This window comes from Haemorhous mexicanus, chromosome 10, assembly GCF_027477595.1.
Source record: "Haemorhous mexicanus isolate bHaeMex1 chromosome 10, bHaeMex1.pri, whole genome shotgun sequence".
NCBI lineage: Eukaryota > Metazoa > Chordata > Aves > Passeriformes > Fringillidae > Haemorhous > Haemorhous mexicanus.
Genome location: NC_082350.1, coordinates 17374976 through 17394422, shown reverse-complemented (window position 1 = coordinate 17394422; position 19447 = coordinate 17374976). Strand labels below are relative to the sequence as shown.

The 19447-nt window shown below is 48.6% G+C and overlaps 1 protein-coding gene and 2 long non-coding RNA genes across 4 annotated transcripts in view; 2 read left to right on the top strand and 1 right to left on the bottom strand.

The window, feature by feature from the left end:
• LOC132331789 (uncharacterized) overlaps positions 1-2093 on the top strand; it is a 24777-nt gene extending 22684 nt beyond the window's left edge. The window contains exon 2 of the long non-coding RNA XR_009487684.1: positions 1456-2093. This is a non-coding gene — a long non-coding RNA (uncharacterized LOC132331789). The remainder of the gene's footprint in view (positions 1-1455) is intronic.
• The window catches only part of PDE6D (phosphodiesterase 6D), a 34527-nt gene extending 22958 nt beyond the window's left edge, over positions 1-11569 (top strand). The window contains exons 2-5 of the mRNA XM_059855602.1: positions 4360-4448; positions 7593-7718; positions 8505-8610; positions 10942-11569. Coding sequence (XP_059711585.1) covers positions 4360-4448; positions 7593-7718; positions 8505-8610; positions 10942-11023 — 403 coding nt within the window. The 3' untranslated portion in view covers positions 11024-11569. The remainder of the gene's footprint in view (positions 1-4359; positions 4449-7592; positions 7719-8504; positions 8611-10941) is intronic.
• LOC132331787 (uncharacterized) lies at positions 1515-19447 on the bottom strand. 2 transcript variants are annotated; one of them, XR_009487682.1, is made up of 3 exons: positions 12812-19447; positions 12330-12479; positions 1515-3640 (listed from the first exon to the last, which is right to left on the bottom strand). It is a non-coding gene; the product is annotated as an uncharacterized LOC132331787 (long non-coding RNA). The 2 variants fall into 2 exon arrangements; XR_009487681.1 differs by lacking the exon at positions 1515-3640 and adding an exon at positions 6136-10559.

The following is a 19447-nucleotide window of genomic DNA, read 5'->3' as shown; positions in this document are numbered from 1 at the left end:
GATATTCAAGAAGTGCTAAAGATTACAACATACAAATAATCATCAGGGAGATTGAGGCAGAACTTTTTTTAACTCCATACTACTTTAATGATAAATTTTGTTTATACTCATTCTCTTCCTCAAGGCTACTCTTAATTACAAGTGTGGTAATACAAGGCGATCTTTTGCAATGCTAATACACTGAAGATAAAGGATGTACGTTCTGATTTGTTTGAGCCAAGTGATCTCTATGACAGATACAAAAAAGAAAGAACTTCTGATATCAGAGGTATTAAAGAAAGCAAAATTTGAATTTAGAAATGTACAAACCATTTCCCTTCATCAGGCTAAGCAAAATAGGTCTGTGAGGGAGCTAATTCATGTAATGTATATAAAGCAAGTCAAGTTCCAGCTACTACAAAGCTTTTATGTAAGGCTTTGCTGACCCAATAGGTGGTGGAATATAAATAGATCAACATACACCCTTCCTTCTGCTGTTCTAACTAATCCTTTCTTGACTTCAGGATTGAAGAGTATTTGATCTAGTGAGTCTTAAATCAGACATCATTTCCAAAAAAAAACCACCCCAAGCCTCCAAAATACAAATTAATGAAAATTTAATGGTTTAAGAGTGAGAAACTGAATTAGGAATACTCTATTTTTCCTTCCCCCCCCCCCCCATATGCAAACTTCACACAGCTGGAACTGCCTGGCTTCCTACTTGCTCTTAGCTACCCCTGTTAAATGGCTTTACATGAACCTCTTCAAAAAAGAGTAATTGCATCAGACCAATATGAATTTACTTTCTCCTTTTCAGTAATGCTTAAAATGCCCTCGTCATTCTGCCTGCGGGTCTCCACTGCTGCTCAGGAGGTGGAGCACTCTTTATTTTTAGTAACAATATCTCTCATGCTAGGGTGGAAGAATCTTAAACCAATTAAACACATTAGAAGATAATAGTGTGTGTGGGTTTCGTTCAAGATCTCCATTTTCTTCATTCTGGGGTATGTCTTATTACCAGCCTTCCTATCCAAGCTGACAGAAATAGTGTTGATAAGCTGCTAACTAGGTAAGCAGTACAGCTGCTGCTTTGTCAGGTATTCCCATGTCAAGAAATCACTTGTGATGGGATTTGCCTCTTTTTTTTTTTTTTTTAATTCCATTAAAGTTTTTTTAAAGTTTTATACTTTATCTCAGTTTTGACTAAAACTTTTTTCAGATGCCTGTTTCTTTTTAAACGTTTATTATTTTTAAAATAATTAACTCTTGTACTTGAAGTATTTTTTCCAATAGAAAGAGATTGTGTGTGTGCCTATGCTTTTAAGATCTGATTATTTGTTCTTTCCTTTTAATAATGTTTAGTTACTGGGAAAAAACTTGTTAACTGGCTAGTGTATTCTGTATGTCTGGACCCACAAATTTTTACTCTTTGTATACACTCTGATTAGCAGGTTGATTTTGTTTCTTCACTTGCAGAAGTTGGAAAAGCATGCCCTGAACCAGCACATGGACTTGTCAAGGTCAGAAAGCCTTGGCTACACTGACATTAAACCTTTATTTATTTGATAAGCAATTTACATGGGCTAGCAATGTTCATGTTGTTTAAATACAAGATATTTTCTAGGAACTGTGGCATGCATTGCTGATGCATCGTCTCATCAGCAGGGGTAGAGCCTTGAGCTTTTTATTTATTCTTTATCTTGAATTTTACAGTCATAATACAAAGCATGGTGCAGGCTGTCCTGCATGGATTTACTTTTACAGTGGAACATCCATAAACAAAATAAAGGCAGATAGCACTTTAGAGATGTCCAACATCCCAAATGTTAACATACATTTTAAATGTTAACATTGTTCAGCACAGCAGCATAACTTGTATCACCCTTCTTGGACTGGACCAAGAGAAATCCTGATAGGGAGAAGTTACAGAGGTCAGTAGTATAGAGTAGTGTACAGTAGTGTTTTCTCTCACCAGAAGCAATAGGTCACTAACACTATAACTGTGTATTTCAAGTAAGGATCATAATTAAGCTGTCAGGCTACTTCTCACTGAAGGGCACTTCTAATATAATACTTTTGAAACTGGTGAATGTGATTTTAGAGTGCTCCAAAAATTGACAAGGGAAGAGGGATGGGAAGGCAAGGCAAGTCATGGCAAGGAAAATGAATAGTCCATTAGTTAGAGTACTGAGAGGTTGGATCAATTCCTTTACAGTGTTGGCTTTGCTGTCCTGGTCAGTGTTTCATTTCCAGTTCAGAGGAACTCAGCTAGTGCTCAGTTTGGCACTACGCAGCCTGTGGCCAAACCTGAGAGCTCATAACTCTGACTGATATTGATAGTGAACAAACAGCAAATAAATACTTGTGAGAGGACCATTTTTTAGAGGTAGTACAGGTTTTTGATAATCAAGTGACCAATTTACTAAATTACTGTTCAGCTAATAGTTAAGAGTGCTTGTGTGGCAGAGTGTTGGGAAGATAAATGAGTGTGTCAGTGAGATGCTCAGATTGTCTCATTTGTTATTTTCCCCTCGTACATGGCATTTGATAGATGGCACACTGCTTTCTATGCAAATAGCTTCACCCTGGCTAATTTGTATGTTTGTGTGTGGGAAGGTGTATGGAAAAATGGTGGATTCTTTTGGCATTTTAAATTACTGTTGGGGCAGTTCCATCCTGCAGGTTGTGTTGGCTGAGGACTTGGAATTTTTCAGCCAGCACCACATGAAATGCCCAGCCCTGCTGCAGGTTCTTCTTGCCATTCTGCTGTTCATTTTCTCTCTTTGGCTTCCCTGCCAGTCCCTGTCTCCCTTGGGTTGCTGGCTGGGGAGAGCTCCACTTTGCAGCTTCCTGCTAAGATATGGAGGTGCCAAATGGAGCCCTCAGAGGATGCTTTTCATCTTCTGCCCCTTTCTCTTTTGCCTTAATCCCAGAACAAGTGGTAGATACAATGTATTTGGAATAAGCCTAGAAGGACTTGCCCTATGTTCCCTCTTTGCATGCTCCAAGTTGTTGCTAAGTTTTATGTGAACAGACCCTGTGCACACATTCTCTTTGTCTTTTCAGTGGGGCATAGAAAGTCTGACCAGCCTTCAGCAAGGGAAAGAATCCTCACATCTCTGCTGAGGCAGCCATCTTCCCTTCCCCTCCTCCACACACAGAATTTTAAAACAAATGTTCGTCTGTGATGCAAAATTTGCTAAAGCATCTGTTTCTTCCTGGGAGCTCTGGAAAAATGTGATCAGTGTGATGAGTTTGTGTGAGTCTGCCTGGAAACTGTGTGTGTTAGAGGATGAGTTCAATATGCAAATCTCCAACAGCTCCTATTTATACCCATGTCAAGGTCCATATTGTCTCTCTTCTGTCTCCACCTCCCCAGGCAGTTCCTCGAGCAGTTGTTGTAGGCAGTACTGACTGCGAAGGGTGTGCTGCCATAAAGCAGCGAAAGGGAGCTCCTGGAAAGGCTCTGGTTTGTGTGGGCTCATCCCACAGATCCAGCTCTGTTCAGTCTCTGGTGTTGACACTGGTGAATCCTCAGAGCCACCCTGAGGAGCTGTGGAGCAGGAGATCCTGTGGCTTATAGATGGCTGTGTCCCTGTTCAGGATGGCATCATGCAGGTGTGCAGGCTCCTTGTTCTGAGCTGTCAGTGTCTGAGTTACCCTGGGAGAGAGATTTTGCAGAGGTGTACTTAAGATCCTTATTAACTGTCCCTTTGGAAATATGAATATTTCCTACTTGCCTATAGATTTATTGACTAATTCACTGATCAGGGTGTTTTGGAAGCTGGCACAGCCTCACTTGCTGAGAGTGAAAAGAGAAGATCTCTCTTTGCTTAGCACTCAGCAGCTGAGGAATTCCCATGAGTGGCAGTTGCGAGGTCAACAGCAATAGAACAACCCTTGATATTAGTATTTTGTAAGCTAAGAAAACAAGCTAGATTGGATGTTATTCTTTTTCTTGTGTTATGTAGAAAGGACTCCTTTTCCTAGCCATTTTCAAATGCTGGAGAAGAGCAATTGTTTGTGTAACAATCTGTTATTGTTAGCAATGTTCTTGCTTCTCCACAGCACAGTGACACTGCCTTTATCCTTCAGAAGCAGTGGAAAATGATAAATGAGGTTAACAAGCTCCAGTCTAAAGTGAAAAGGAAATCTGTGGCTATATAACTCTTGTTGCATTCTTTCCGGTCAGGGCTTGGTTTGTTTATTTATTCTCAGGGAAAAAGCATCTCTTTTCCTTTTTCTTCCTTTTCCTCCTGAGAACCAGAAACCATGACTGAAACTCAGCTGGAGTAGCCTATTTCAGAGCTCAGCAAAAAATACTACACACAGCATTTAGGGATAGAGATAGTTTGTTTTCCTTATTTGCTTCCCAATCAGAAATTGGATGAACCTTCGGGATGCAGAAACAGGGAAAATCCTCTGGCAAGGAACAGAAGATCTGTCTGTACCTGGAGTGGAGCATGAAGGTACTGTGTGACTGCATTGTGCATTTGGGGCTGGGTGGTGCTGCATGTCCGGGTCACCTGAGTTGTGAACATACCCCTGCTTTGAAGGGCAGATGTCACCTTTGTCATTTGGGCAAATCATATCACCTCACCATGCCTCAGATTTCCATTGCAAATAAAACAGGAACTGTCATCTCCATCAGAGAAACTTGGGGGATTAATTAAAACATACTCTGGCCTGAGATTAATGCCCATTGTACAAGGAATAGTTAAGATCCTATCTGGTGCACAGTTCACTCATCCATCTAGAAGATGGATGACTGCAAACTGTGGCAGATGCAGAGGAGAGCTATTAGGAGAAGCCACTGAAAAGATTATAGATGGGAGGATGGTCTTCCTTGGGAGAAGAGGCAAGAAAAGCAGTTCGTGTATGTCTTAGCTAGAAAAGAAATCTGAGGTGGATGGGTCATACTTAATAAATAGGCTGAGAAGGGGGGAGACATCCAACAAAGCAGGGTAGTCTGATGGTGAATTAAAATGTGTGGGGAAGTGCAGTGCTGCTACAGTCCTGCAGCAGAAGCAGTGAGGACAAACAGAATAATTGTTCTAAAATTAAATCCATATGTGTCTTAAAGTCATTATGTAGTACTTGTGTGTATGTCTGTGTTCTGTGGCCATTCAGGGCAAATCATAGTCTAGACATAGCAAACAAAGAACCAAATATATAGCACAGTGAATAAAATACATTTTCTTTAAACAGGACTTCTATTTGCTTTTTATATTTTATTTAAGTACAAGTTTCTCTTTAAGTTTCAAATCATGATACTGTATTACTACCTTAATTTATTATTACCACTTAGATGAAATAAAAACAATATTAATGTGGTATTGGATTGCAGCCAAAGTCTTAACATTAAACTGCCTTAAGTAAAAATCACAGCCTGAGCACCTGAAACTAGAATTAATCATCTAAACCAGCATTTGACAGCAGGAGCTTTTCCTGTCATATCTGTTCAGTGACAGGGCATTTGAAACTGGGAGGCAATTTGGAAGATACAAATCTGTAAAGTTTGGTTTCTTCCAATATACAAGCAAATCTTGGGGTAAGCTGCTGAGGTGTAGCTCTTACAGAATCCCCACAGCCAGCTTTCATTCATGACATACAAATAATCCTTTCATTATCTAAGAAAAGGTGTAGTTTAAAATGTAAAATCAGTTTGGCTAAGTTGCTTTCTTCAATGTCCCAAATATTTAAGGTAGCTTTATTTAAATGAAATGAAAACATAATTATATGAGTATTTTAATTGAATTTCAGTTTCTAACTAAATGGTTGGACCCAAAATTACTTGTAAGTAAATAAGATATGTGTCATTGAACACTTTCTAATCTAATCAGCATTAAGCATCTGACTAAATGTATGTTAACCATGGAAGTGCTTAAATAAATGTGCAGGTATAGTACATCCTCAAGTTAACAAAAAGCACTAGTAAATTTAGGATTAAGTCTATGCTTATCTGCATCCCAGCATGTTTTAAAATGGATTTAACTGATGAGAATCAAACTCCCTTCTTTTCTATTTTTAATAGAAAAAAGAGACGAATAAAAGTAAAATGAGCTTAAAATAAATAATTTCAATTAAAATTTTTGCTCAATGGTATAAATGTAAATTAAAATGTCTTAAATCAGATGCTTAAAGACAACACAGTCCTACTTTATTAAAAGTAACTATTTATTGGTAGTTTTACAATGTTAAAGCGAACATTCTCAGGACTCTTTCTCGGGGATGAAAGAAATGAAATTACTAAATTGCAGAAGAGTTTTAACAAGTCATTTTACACTTAACTGCAAAGGGATGTTTATCCACAATGGTGTAGTCTGTACTGGTGAGGGCAGTAAAGGATGGTGCCATGCAGGTTTCCATGGTGCAAAAAATCCCATAAAAATAATTAGAGAACTTTTACATTTAAAACTCTTGCCTTACGCTTCTCATTTTCTTTTTAATCTTTTTTTTTCTTTTTTTCTTCTTTTTTTACCAAGCTGTGTACTTCTCCTTGGGGTAGGATGCTGGCTTACATTCCCTAAGCCTCCAGCTCTTGAGATTGGTGTTGTATCAAGGTCCTACTCCATTAAACTGTTCTACATTAGATAGATTTGCCTGGGGTTTGGGAGAGTCCTGCATTTATTAAACACCAGTCTGCTCCCTGCTCATGGATGTTTTGATATGCCTTCCATTTTGGAACAGTTTGGCTCATAAAGCACATGCCAGCTGTCTTCCCTCCCCTCTTTATTTCTGAAAAATTCACATGAAACATTCTCTAATATGCAGGAAGGAATTATGCACAATCACTCCACTGAAGTATGACAGGCATGGGAGATTTTTACTGGTTTGGACTCCCCCCTCGTACTCTTCTGATTGGGACTCTTAATCAGTGCTCTCTAGCTGTCCCTTCTCTTACTCCTCCACCTCTATAAAAAATCATCTTGTGAAATATCTACCGGGTACAGTTTGCCACTTGCTGTTGGTGTCTCACCCATTGCAAGAGCCCAGAAACCTGGATTGTCAAATTGCTCTCTTAAACCTTCCAGTGTGATCTGGCTTTACAGCCTGGGCAGGTCTCAGTGTTAAGGGAGTTTGCTTCTACAGGACACTTCCCAGAGCTCTGAGATGGTTGAGGAAGTGCTGCTGGGCTGAGAGAGACACGTTTGTGGTTTGCTCTGGGGATGCACAATCTGAAACGGAAGGAAAGGTGAGAAGGGCTAAGGAGCTTGGTGTGCTAAGTAGCCCTTTGGCTGCCAATGATCTTCAGCACAATTCTTAAAGTGAAAATTTAAGTTGCATCATATATTTCAACTTGAAAAATTATGGGGTTTAGGAACAAACAACTAAGAACCAGGAGTCTGGTTCTGAGAGATCAGTATTGTATCCCTGGTTCTGCCATAAATTTCATTCTTGGCTGTGGGCAGGGTACTTAAGGTATTTGCATCTTGGATTTCACTCTTGCAAGTGTAAAAACAAATGTAAAACCAAAGTCCTTTGTGTTTGTATTTTTCCTGCTGCTATGATCTTGTATTAGTCCTAATCATTATTTCCAAGTATAGAATAATAGTAACTGCTGAAGCTGGATTTTATTGTGTCCAAATAATGCTTCTTTATCTGTTTCACAGCTCGAGTTCCTAAAAAAATCCTGAAATGCAAAGCAGTATCTCGGGAGTTAAACTTTTCCTCAGCAGAACAAATGGAAAAATTCCGTCTGGAACAGAAAGTTTATTTCAAAGGGCAGTGTCTAGAAGGTATGGATGTGCTCTGTGTGCTGCAGCACAGGGACTGACCCCCAGCAGGGCAGGGATTAGAGTGACTAAAATGGGTTGAATGTGGTGATTTTAATTTTTCAGAGTAGCTCTGAAGCACTCATCTTGTCAGGACTAATGGGCCACAGTATTAAGGATAGCATTTCATAAGTGTATTAACACTTTGTTATGTAAGCAAAAAAGCTGGGTAATCATGCCTGAGGGCATAAATCCACCACAGGCTGCCTGAGGCAAGGAAACAGGCTATTTCAGATTCAGCTATTACTGGAATTCCTGGGTCTTCCTCAGAGTGCCAGGTTTACCTGGTTTCAGCAGTGAGAGTGACCCCACAACTGCACCCCTGACCCCCCTCACTGCAGTGCTGCTCTTAATCTGGGCTGGAGAAGGGGCAAAACATTGAGCTCCATGTCTTTTGGGCAACCAGTTGGAACTTAACCTGAGCTGGATCCCAGGATGTCTGCAAGAGGAGGAGGGTGGTTTCCTGTTCCCAGTTAGGTGTGTTGAAATTTTCACGGAATGCCACGGAAGTGGTGTGACCTTATCAGTACCATCAGCTATTTTAGAAAGGGAGTATCTGCTCTAAGAGGAGGGCAGGGTTCAGTGCAGTTTAAGCTGAACAAAGTAATTTAAATGTAAAATGTAATGTTGGCAGCCCAGCAGGACAGTTTAGGGAGCTCCCCAGCCTATCAGGTAAAAAGCAAAATGACCATTTGTGAATTTTCTTCTTTCAAATGCCTCTGGATTTTTTTTTTTTTCTTAACTTTGCAGAATGGTTCTTTGAATTTGGTTTTGTGATTCCTAACTCCACAAACACTTGGCAGTCCTTGATAGAGGCAGCACCTGAATCACAGATGATGCCAGCTAACGTTTTAACGTGAGTGCCTTGGGCTTGCAGAGTCTGAGAGCAGGCAGAGCAAAAGCAGTGCATGGCATTTCCTTGGGGGCAGTGGTGGGAAGGAGAAGAGGGAGCTGCTACCAGCTCTGAAACACCTCACTACTTTTAGTTGTTGAGAGATAAAAGGAGTTAAGCCAACCTCATTACCTTCCTTCCCACAGGTCCAATTTGCATTAATATAGCAATAAAGGTTTGGAGAAAATGAAACTGATTCTTTAATAAAGTTGCTTAATTTTTTTGGAAGGTGAATCGTGAAAGGATTTTAAAATGTTTTACATCTTAATACCTGTTATAGCCAGGGAAGAAAAAGTCCAGCAGATTTTTGGGCCATTTTTAAATCAGCTATTGACCATTGACTCTTGCCCAAGGTTCAGTTCATGCAATATATCACCTGTAGCAGCTGCTCTAGTGTTTGTTTCATCACTGTAACATTTTGCTGAGCTTTTGAGTATTTAACATTGGCTTATACACATTTATGTGTATAAGCCTATATACCCATTTATATATACTATGCACAGAGTTTTATCTGGGGCTAAAGTACTTTAACAGGTAGGAATCAGTTATTTAACAGTCACCTGCAGGAAGATTCACAAAGCCTCCTCACAAAGTCTGCTCCTGGCTCTGCGTGCACATGGGCTCCTGAGCAGGGCAGCCTCGGATGTGTCACAGTGCTGGGCATTGCTCGGTGTGGGCAGCCAGGCTGGGGGGATGAGGGAAAAGGCCCCTGGAGGGAGGCTCTTGGGAAGGGTAACCATCCTTCCTGCAGTGCTGGATGGGTGCTGGCAAGAACACAAGGACAGCACTGCCAGAAACAGAAGGGTTTGGGAACCCTGCTGCCAACAAGAGGCAGACAGGGAGCAGCAAGGTCACTGAGTCCTCTGGAAGATCTCCCTCTCCAGCATTTTCCCTCTCATTCCCTGTCTGGAGCAAAGCCAGTCGCATAGAGAAGGCACTGGGATGGGAGCTACCATCACTGATTCCCATTCACAGCACGTTTCAAAGAGAGCGGGCTTGGAGGAGAGCACCAGTGTTCCAATAGTGCTCCTGGCACAGCCTGCTCAGAACCTTGGAGGTGCTGCACACACCAGAGCTGGGCACTGTCAGTACAGGAAGAGTCAGATTTGGGAACCAGAATAAAGAAACCAAGACATCTGACAAGTTGCTTTTGATCATGTCAGGAATTCAAGATGTTTTCAGGACTGGGAGTCAAGAGTAATTTTCAAATGACCTTGAGTATTTTCCAATGTCCCATTTGTTCCCTGAAGTATGTCCACTTGCAGTAGGGAGCCCAGATCTCTCTCTCCTATTTATAGAGGTATCCTAAAGTCATTCTTGAGGCTTTTCATTAGAATGCCCAAAGAAATCCAAAGGTGAATTTGTGGCCCAAAGAAGTCATCATTTTACAGCTGCCAAGATTTTGAGACCCCCTCATTTTCTAATATTCCCGAAGACTTCATGTTTGTCTTGGTGTTTCCAAACCAGGAGGGAATGGAGATGTGATCCTTGGTGCTAACGAAGGCACTGTGCATGAAGAGTTCCCCCAAGATGACCAAGTATCAGATTGAGGTCATTCCCTGACATTAAAGTTCAAGTGTTGTCCACACCACAGCAAAACCTTACACTCTTAGCAGGTCCAGTGTTACAGACACCAAGAGCCACAGTGGAGGTAGAACTGCCGCTTTGCTTTTCAAGATCCAGGTTGTTTAAATAAGGTCAGATCACACTGCTTAGGTGTCCAGGTGTTATAATGGTCCCAGAGTTCTAATTTTATGTACCAAAATCTCAGAAGTCAGCAAGTTAAATCCCCAGAGATTCTGTCACACCCAAATCCACATTTCCATTGCTGTTTGTGTAAAAGATGCTTGTGTCTTTGCATTTAAGCACTTCTTAAGGAAAATGACATATTGGTTGATGTAGCTTGCTCAGCACTAGAGGACAGAGAAGGAGAATAAAAAAAAGAATTCCCATTGGTTTTCACAATTCCTGCAGGAGACAGGAGCCTAAAGGTGCTGGGACTACTGGTTTATTTTTATCAGTAGGAGTGAGCAGGAGTTTGCTGTCCAAGCACTCTGCATCCTGAGCAGTACCATGCTCAGACAGGGGAGGGATGGGGGGAACATTCCATACAGGAATGTGTTTGGGAGAGACCTGAGTCCTGACTGACCCTGACCAGGACAGTGCTCCAAACCAGAGAGATGAGGTTGTGGGGTGGTCAGGGTGTGAGCTCAGGCTTGTGAGAGCATGGAGAGGATCAATCACTGTCCATGAATCCTTCTAACACCTCTTCTTTCTCCTCCTTTCCTCCTGCAGTGGTAATGTTATTATAGAAACCAAATTCTATGATGACGATCTTCTCGTAAGCACTTCCAGAGTGAGACTTTTCTACGTTTGAGATGGGGCTTTTTGGAGCTGTTTTAGTTTTCCTCCATACAGTTCTTGGTGCAGAACCCCCCCGACTATCCAGTGGAAGACACTCCTGTAGGCAGTGACCCTGGGGACCAGCTCAGCGTGGGTTGTGACCTTTGCCCATCAGTTCTTTTGCTTTCTTCTCTGACAAGACCAGACCAAATCCTCAGAGACGGGGCCATCTGCTTAGTGATGCCCTCAGGAAGAGAGGCTGTCTCTGAACACAGGCAAACGATGGTCATGCAGAACCAATACTGTAAATTTATGTTAGTCTCATCCTTTCTACTTCTCTGGACCCTGGTATAACCTCCCATTTCCACTCACACCAAATGCTCAATGCTTTTATTTTGGGGTTAAGTTAACCTTTTCATTTTTCTCATGTTGTAGATTTTTATCTTTTCGCTGGATTTCTGTGTAACTGGTCCACACATCCTCTTACCCCAAACTTGTAAAATAGACTGTGATATCACCTAATGTAATTAAAACAAATTTCTCAATTAAAACATTCCTACCGTCCAAAGAAGGGAAGAAATGTCAGTTTTGTGTGTTTTCCTTTCTGTTAGAAAATGTACCTCAGCAGGAACAAACTCCCATCACACAAGCCAGCAGCAGAACAGGGCTTTCCACTGCTCTGCCCTTTCCACAACTCCCATCTCTGTTCCTCCAGCTGGCTACATCAGAAAGGTGAGATGTCCTGACTTCTCTGACCAAGGCTTCTCCTTGGCCTTCCCTCTCTGTTAATCCCTTGGGGCCGATTGTCCCCTTGTCACCAGTTTCTCGAGCAGCACTGCACACTATTGTGCTTTTCCAAGTGCCTGGGGACACTCAAGCCCCTCTGGAAAACCCGTGTTCCCCTGAGCCCGCCAGCACCACTCCCGTGCTGGGCTGGGCTCCCTGGAGCTTCACTGGCGCTGCAGTTGCTGACACCTACACTCCCCAGTGTGGAGGCTTCAGTGACACACAGCAGCACTTATTTCTGTGACCGATTTCTCCAGCCCTGCCGCTTTTCCCTGCAGTTTGTAATCAGCTCTAGCATGTGGACATTGTGGGAAGGGGCATCTCCAGCTGCTGCTCCTGAACATCACAGGCAGCTGTGTAATCACTCAGTGCCTTGGTCAGCGTGCCCTGTTGCTGGGCTTGAGATCCTCAGAGCCGCGGGGAAATTAAAGGTATCATTTCACATCCGGGATTCAGCCACTGGGTGTGTGTGGGAGGGATACAGAGTAAATATTGTTTAGGGGGTTTGAAGCTGGACCATTAATCCCCATTAGCAACGACAACAACTTTCTTACCAGACTTCACTGATGGATCCCAGCCTGGAGTACCTGCAGGGCAGAGTCTTGTCAGCAGTGTGACCCCAGCCTAGGCCAGCCTTCAAACAGAGACACCAACCAAAACTGCACCCAGCACCAACAACAGCCAGTGAGGGTGGGACCTCTGTCCTAGGGGAGACACAAAGGTATCCAAAAAGGAAAAGTGAAAACAGTTGAAGTTCTTGAGAGCAGGTGTCTGTGTGTTGTAGGGCAGACACCCTGCTAGACACACACAGGAGGTGTCCAGCAGAGACAGGGAGCAGGCACCACCTCTGCCAAGCTCAGCTACAGCCAAGGACTGACCCAGAGCACAGGGAGAGATGCTCCTAGTGGATCTGAGTCTACCCTGCTGCCTTTTCCTTCTAATGGCCAATTGTATCCTGGCTGCATCCAAAGCAGCACAGCCAGCAGGTCAAGGGAGATGATTCTCCCCCTCTACCCCACTCTCGTGAGACCCCCACCTGGAGTGCTGCATCCAGCCCTGGGGTGTCAGTACAGGAAACACATGGACCTGATGGAGGAGGTCCAGAGAAGGCCACAAAAATGATCAGAGGGAAGATAGGCAGCTGGGGCTGTTCAGCCTGAAGAAGGCTCCAGAGAGATCTTTTTGCAGCCTTCCAGTTCTTGTAGGAGCCTGTAAGAGATTGGAACAGACTTTTTAGTAGGCCCCATAGCTATAGGATAAGTGTGATGGCTTTAAAGGAGTGCCAATTTAGATTAGATATAAGGAAGGAATTTTTTAGGGTGAGGGTGGTGAAACACTGGAACACGTTGCCCAGATCAGGTCAGATCAGTGGATCAGCACCTGACCTGGCTGGAGATGTCCCTGCTCATGGCAGGGGGTTGGACTAGGTGACCTTTAAAAGTCCTTTCCAACCCACATCGTTCAGTGAGACAAACTGTGAATTCCCAGAGCCACTTAACCTCCCCGGTGCCTGTGGGCCGCGCTCCCCGCGGGGCCGCTCACGCTGGAGGCTCCGCGGAGCTTCAAGAGGTCACCGTCACGCGTGGCTGAGGCTCCCGCCGGGTGAGCAGCCCTGGGAGAAGGTCCCGGAGGGACGTGAGGCCTGAGACGGCCCGGGGGGACCTCCGGAGCCCCTTCGCCCCTCGCCCGCCCTGCCCGGGCTGGCCCAGCTCGCCCAGCTCGCCCGGTCGGAGCTGGCGGGCCCCACTATGATGGGTCACTGCCGCCCTCCAGTGGCTCCGGGGGGAATAGCCGGGAGCAGCTCAGCCGCTCCTGGTCCCGAGCCGCCTCTCACAGAACGCGCCCGGGGCCGGCATCTGCCTCCCTGAGGCACCGCAGGAGCAAAAGGCCGGGCCGTAGGGCAGGGGTGACACTGGGGTCTGAGCAGCCACCACCCAAAACCCAGGCAAAGGGCCCCGGGGAGCTCAGATCAGGAGCCCGTTCTTGGCCCAGGCAGCTGCAGGAACACTTCCCTGTGGGGCTGATGGGATTTGGGAGCCCTGGGAGAAGGGGCAGGAGACATAGGCATGTCCCGTGCCCAGGGCCCAAGCATGGCACAGTCAGATCTTGGCTCCCTTGCATGTAACAGCAAAGGTGCCAATGAAGGGAAAAGCGGGGCTGGAAAGTGAGAGAGAGGAGCAGAAGGTCAGGGGTGCATGGGTCACCACTGCCACCAACCATCCATGTCCCTGTGGCAGTTCTGGCTGCAACCTGAGGGCACCCTCATGCCACTCCCTGCAAAGTTTGGGGGTCACAAGTGAGTGCAAGGACCAACACAGTGATGCCCCCTCTTACTTACCAAGTAGGCTCTCACCTGGAAGTTCACAGGCTTGGCAGGCATCTCTGGGCCACCAAGCTGCCCCCAGCCAGGTCCACGTGCAGGGCTCTGCATGAGGGAAAAGCTCCGTGGTGGAAGAGAGGCAACTTTGGCAAGGACAGGACCTGGCTTAGGCCCCTGGGGAGCCCCTCACTACGCAGGGCCTTGCCCAAAGCCCAGGCCACTCACAAACCCCTGGCTCACTTGGAGCTGCTGCCTCCAGGGGCCTGCTGGAGCCTTCGGCAGGCATCGGACCGGCCAAGCAGCGCCGGGGAAAGGGGAGAGGAGCCGGCCAGGGGCGGCAGCTGCCTCTGCAGTGACTCCCAGCCGGCAGCCGCCACCTTCCCAGCCCATCGCTCGCAGCCGGGGTGTTCGGCCTCGATAGCACGCGGGGCATTTGTTCCTGCGAGAGCCTCGGGGCAGGGAATGCCCTCGGGAGGCTGCACCCTGCCAGCTGGAAAGTCACCACAGGGGTCTCATCCCCCACCTAAGGAGGGCCTTGAGCCACCCTGGCAGCTTTGGAAACCCTGCGGTGAGAGCAGAGCCTGGCACGCAGTCAGAGGCCATGGAGGCACGTCGGGAACAGGAGAGAGCAGTGCACAGCTCTGGGGGCTGGCACACAGAGACTTGGGTGAAGCTCCATCCTCACTACCCTCCAGCCATGTCTTGGCCTGGGAGCACTCCAAGCTGGGCTGTTGCACAGCAGCGAGATGGCAAGGAAGGATGGTGATGCACAATAGCTTTTTGGCTTCACGGGAGCTCCCTGCATAGTTCTGGGGTCTATCACACCATAAGGCTCCCTGAAGCACGGCTGATGGCCATGGAACTACCCTGCGATGGGCTGCAGGGCTGGCTGTGGAGCAGGACCCTGCACTGGTGTGAGAGACACTTCCCTGTGTGCTGCCACGAAGGTGAGGGGAACATGGCCGGCTCCCCCTCTCCACGGCACGCCCCAGGCTCTCACATCTATGGCCAGCAGCCCTCCAGGCTGTCACCCACCCTGAGGGCTGCTGTGGGAGCCCTCCGCTGCCTGCCTGCCTGGCAAAGCCACCGGGGCTGCCGCTGGCCCCTGCCCCAAATCTGCCCCGCCCAATTAAGACTCAGGCGGGGCGGCAGAGCCATCCTAATGTGATTAATGAGCTGATTCATGAAAGTTGCTGCCGAACAAAAGGTGCACAAACAGCCCAGGGCCACGTTATGTTCGGTGTCTGCTTTGCTACTCTTACCTCCCGGCAGGTGCCGGTGGAGCAGGCAGGCGGCGGGGAGGGAGGGCATGGGGACAGCGAGCACAGAGCGGTGGAAACGGGCAGCAACGGGCTCAGCAACATCTCGTCCCATCTCACCCAGTGCCATCCAGTTCAGCAGCACTGGGAGGAGACAGGAGGCCTAGGAAGGTCTGAGCCCCCTGCTCCTTTTTTAGGGGCACAGATCCTGCCCCTGGGTTGCCAAATCAGAGCAGGCAGAGCCCCAGCCACTCAACCACTCGGACACGGGGATTTCACTGCCAGGTGACTTCCATCTCTCCCCAAGGACAGGAGGAGGGCAGCTGGAGTAAATACAGGACTCAAAGCACCCGTTTTTCAGTCCAAGGTGTACAATTCCTCCTGCCCTGGGGAGCCTCTGCCCACCAGCAGAGGACCTGGCTGCAATCCCTGTTGGGCTCAGCAGCTGCCTCACCCCAGTGCAGGTCTGACATCCCCATCCACAGAAGTACTCCAAAAGAAGAGAAAACCCATCACCATGGCCCCTTTGGAGGAGCATTCCATTCTCATGGCATCCAGCACTGAGCCAAAATCCTTCCTGCACTACCCCCCCCCACACCAGAATCCTGCCTGCTCTCCCACCACCTCAGTGCCAGGCAGGGTGTGGAGAGTGGCAGACACCCAGAAGGGGTGACAAGCTGAGACAAACAGGTGACACAGAGCAAGGGGATGAGAGGACAGTGTAATGGTGCTGGGGTCCTGGCGTCCCCAAAGCCAGGCTGGAAAGGTCTGACATTGCCCTGAATGTGAGAAAGGGGAACAGTGGCAAGTTGTGGGAAGGGATCACACTCTCACCAGGTATGGAAGATGGGCCCCAAGAAACTGCTGGGGATGCAGGAGTGACGTGAAGGCCCCGAGGGTGAGGCACTGACAGAGCTGGAGCCACCTGGCTGATAGAGAAGCAAGTGTTCCAGGGAGAGGGCAGAGGCCCAATTTCCATGGGAGGAGGTGGCAAAACCAGCAGCTGAGGCCAGATACATTTGGCTCAGGAACTGGGAACGTCTGCGCCCCTCGATGTTTCCCGGAATCCTTGCAGGAAATTCCCTGGCACAGAGCAGGAGCACGGGGGAGGCAGTTCCGGCTGCCCCGGGCCAGCAGCCACGCTGTGCCGCCTGTTCATCCCCATCACCACCAGGCTGGCTCGCTTTCCTGGCAGGTTGGCCTGGGCAGCACGACCTAGGACGGGGGACAGCCACGGCGTGTCCCCACGGCGCTGCCGCGGCTCTGGGGGCAGCGCTAGATGGTGCTGCGAGACAGCGCTGCCGCTGCTGCCGCTGCCGGGCTGCGCGGGCCGGGCCGGGCCGGAGGGCGCTGCTGGCGGTCACCGCCTCGCCCGGGACCCGGGACAGCCACCGAGGGCCAGCTCGGGCCGGCCCCACAGCAGGCAGGGTGGCGTGTCACCCGGGATGGGACGTGCCACCAGCTGTGCCCCAGGAGAGGAGCAGCTCTGCCTCTGGGCTGGGCATGGAGTTCCTCGGGCCAGCCCGGAGCTGGGATGAGGTGTCCCTGCATCCCCACAGCACGGACAGCTCCGTGCCTCACGCCTGCCCTCATCCCTCTTTCGACCATGTTCCTGCCAAGCTGGGGATGCACAAGTCCTCAGCGCCGCAGCAAACAGGCCGGTGGGGCTCCCCAGGGCCACACACAGTCCCCTGCCTTTGCTGGGGACCTGCCAGCTCTGAGGGGTGCCCACGGCCATCCCACAGGTCTGCACAGAGTGCAGGGAGCACCAGCTCTAGTCCCTGATTGGTGTCCCATGCTCATCTCTTGCCATGGCAGAGTCCCACAGTCCCGCTCCTGCCTGCTGCTCACTTCCCCAGACACTGCTCCAGAGGTGCAGTCTTGTTCCACATGTAAAGATCCCGTCCCTGAGGGTTCTCCAAGAGCAAAGCAGATTGTGCTTTCTCAGCTGGGGGCTTGCACACTTGCACTGTGCTTTCTTAGAAAAGGAATGGAGGATCCTCTCCAGGTCCACATCTGCTCTCAAGGACAGCACTGGACACTTACTCCAAGGTCTCTTCCTGGCCCACACCCAGCACAGCACTGTGGAGTGGCCTCTGAGCCCACCAACCCCTGCTTGCCCACCACCCCTCCCTCTGGGGCTCCCCAGCCACCCATGAACAGGAGCCACAGCCCTCAGCAGGGTTGGCAAAGCTGAGGGTCTCTCTAAGCCCCTCCTGTTCTCCTGCCCTTTGGAGAGGACCAGCTCAGCCAGAGAAGATGGAGCAGCCGTGGGCACAAGGGTGGACTCCAGGTCTGCACAGGAGGAGCTCCAGGCAGCCCAGCTCGGCTCCCTCTCCAAGGCTCCCACCCCGAGAGGAGGAAAGGATTGAGGTGGTGGCCCCAAGAAGATCTGGCAGTGGGGACAAACATCCAGCTGGGTTTCAGAGCTCGAGGACCTCTACTGGGCTGGGGATGGCCAGGTCCCTCCAACAGCCACGTCAGGGCCCAGGGACAGAGCTGCTCACACTCACTGAAAGGGACAGGCTGTGGGGACACAGCAGTCAGGGATGAGACAGGAATGAGATGTCCCACTTCTGCTCTTCAGCCTGGGCTGGTCTTTCCTACCCACACCAGGCAGCTCTTGAGGCAAGGGCACAAACATTCCTGAACCATTTAGGAGGCACATACTTGGGTTGAGCAGTGACTGGCCAAGGCCCTGGGCTTCCACAGCCCACTCCTGAGGGGTCTATTCCAATGGGACACCTCACATCCTGAGCCAGGTAGCAATTGCTCCACCACAGGAGCAGCTCTTTGTGTCTATTTTCAACAGCAACCACTCAGAATTGCTTCTGTGTTTGTGAGCTTGAAGAATCACACCTGGAAGGCAGTTTCACTCGTCAGTCTCTTAAGTTGATGCCAATTATTTGCCCAGACACAAATTGCAGCAGTAACCAACCCTAGCCTGTGTCTTGCTTGCAGTCCAAGCCCTGCATACCCCACAGGCAGGTTCTCCACCGAGCCCCCAAGGTGCTCCAAATTTCATGAGGGTTGTCAAGATGCAACAAGAAGTTTTGGATGAGGCTAACCAAAAGCTAGGTTAGGTGGTGCAGGACAACTAACCTACTATGTGCAGGTCAGGACTGGAGGCAGCTGTGCCAGGCCAGGCTCAGTCCAGTTGTCCACAGGGCATGGGCCCAGCCCCAATGGTTCTGCTGGCTGTGACCTCTGGCAGGACAGCTCCACTGGGGTGATGTGCATCAGGCCAACTACATGGGAGTTGCTCTCAGTCCATCTGGTTGTTGAGCAACACAAAGGTGGCTTCAGATGAGGTCTAGACACAGCAAAATCCTCGGGAAGGGCTGCCCTTGGTTTAAGTGGCCACTGGAGCACACTGGCACAGCCTGGGTCCTTACGAGGCTCTCCTGATGCTCCTTCCTGCAGCTCTCCCGATAGTTCCTGTGGGAGCTACCTCACCCATCTTCAGAGGTCAGCAGCCACCTGAGGACAGCTTCATCCACTTGCCCCCACAGTCTCCAGGAGCAGTGTGATCAGCAGCTCAGCAGGATTCGGATCCTTCACGACACGTGGTGTCTGTAGGCGAGGGGCGGCACTGGCACTTCTGCCCTGCAGGTCACAGCTGAACGTGTGACCTGTGACACAGCTCTGAGTGAGGGCCCCAGCATCACTCTGCGCTTGAAGGCACACGATGGCTGCAGGCTCTTCAGCTTCTGTCCTGTGGCATCAGCCCCCACAGAGCCCAGCTCGGGCCTCCAGGCAGAGCTGGGACTCTCCAGCTCCCAGTGGGCAGACCCCGGCACAAGGCTGACCCTTCAGGAAGACCATCTCCAAGACCTTCACAGGCACCTTCAGCTGGTACAACTCCTCCAAGCCTTCTCCTGCTGGGGGGACCTGCTGCTCCTGGCCCCTGTCCCAGGACATTACCCACGTGAGCAATCCTTCGAGCATTTTGGATTCACTCAGCCCCTGTGGCACTGGGCAGCAAAAAACCACCATGCTCCACCTACATCCTCCAGGACCCTGCAGCTGGGAGCTTTTTCCAAAAGAAGCACCGTCAAAAGGACCACACCTCCTCCATCCTGGGGTGACCTTG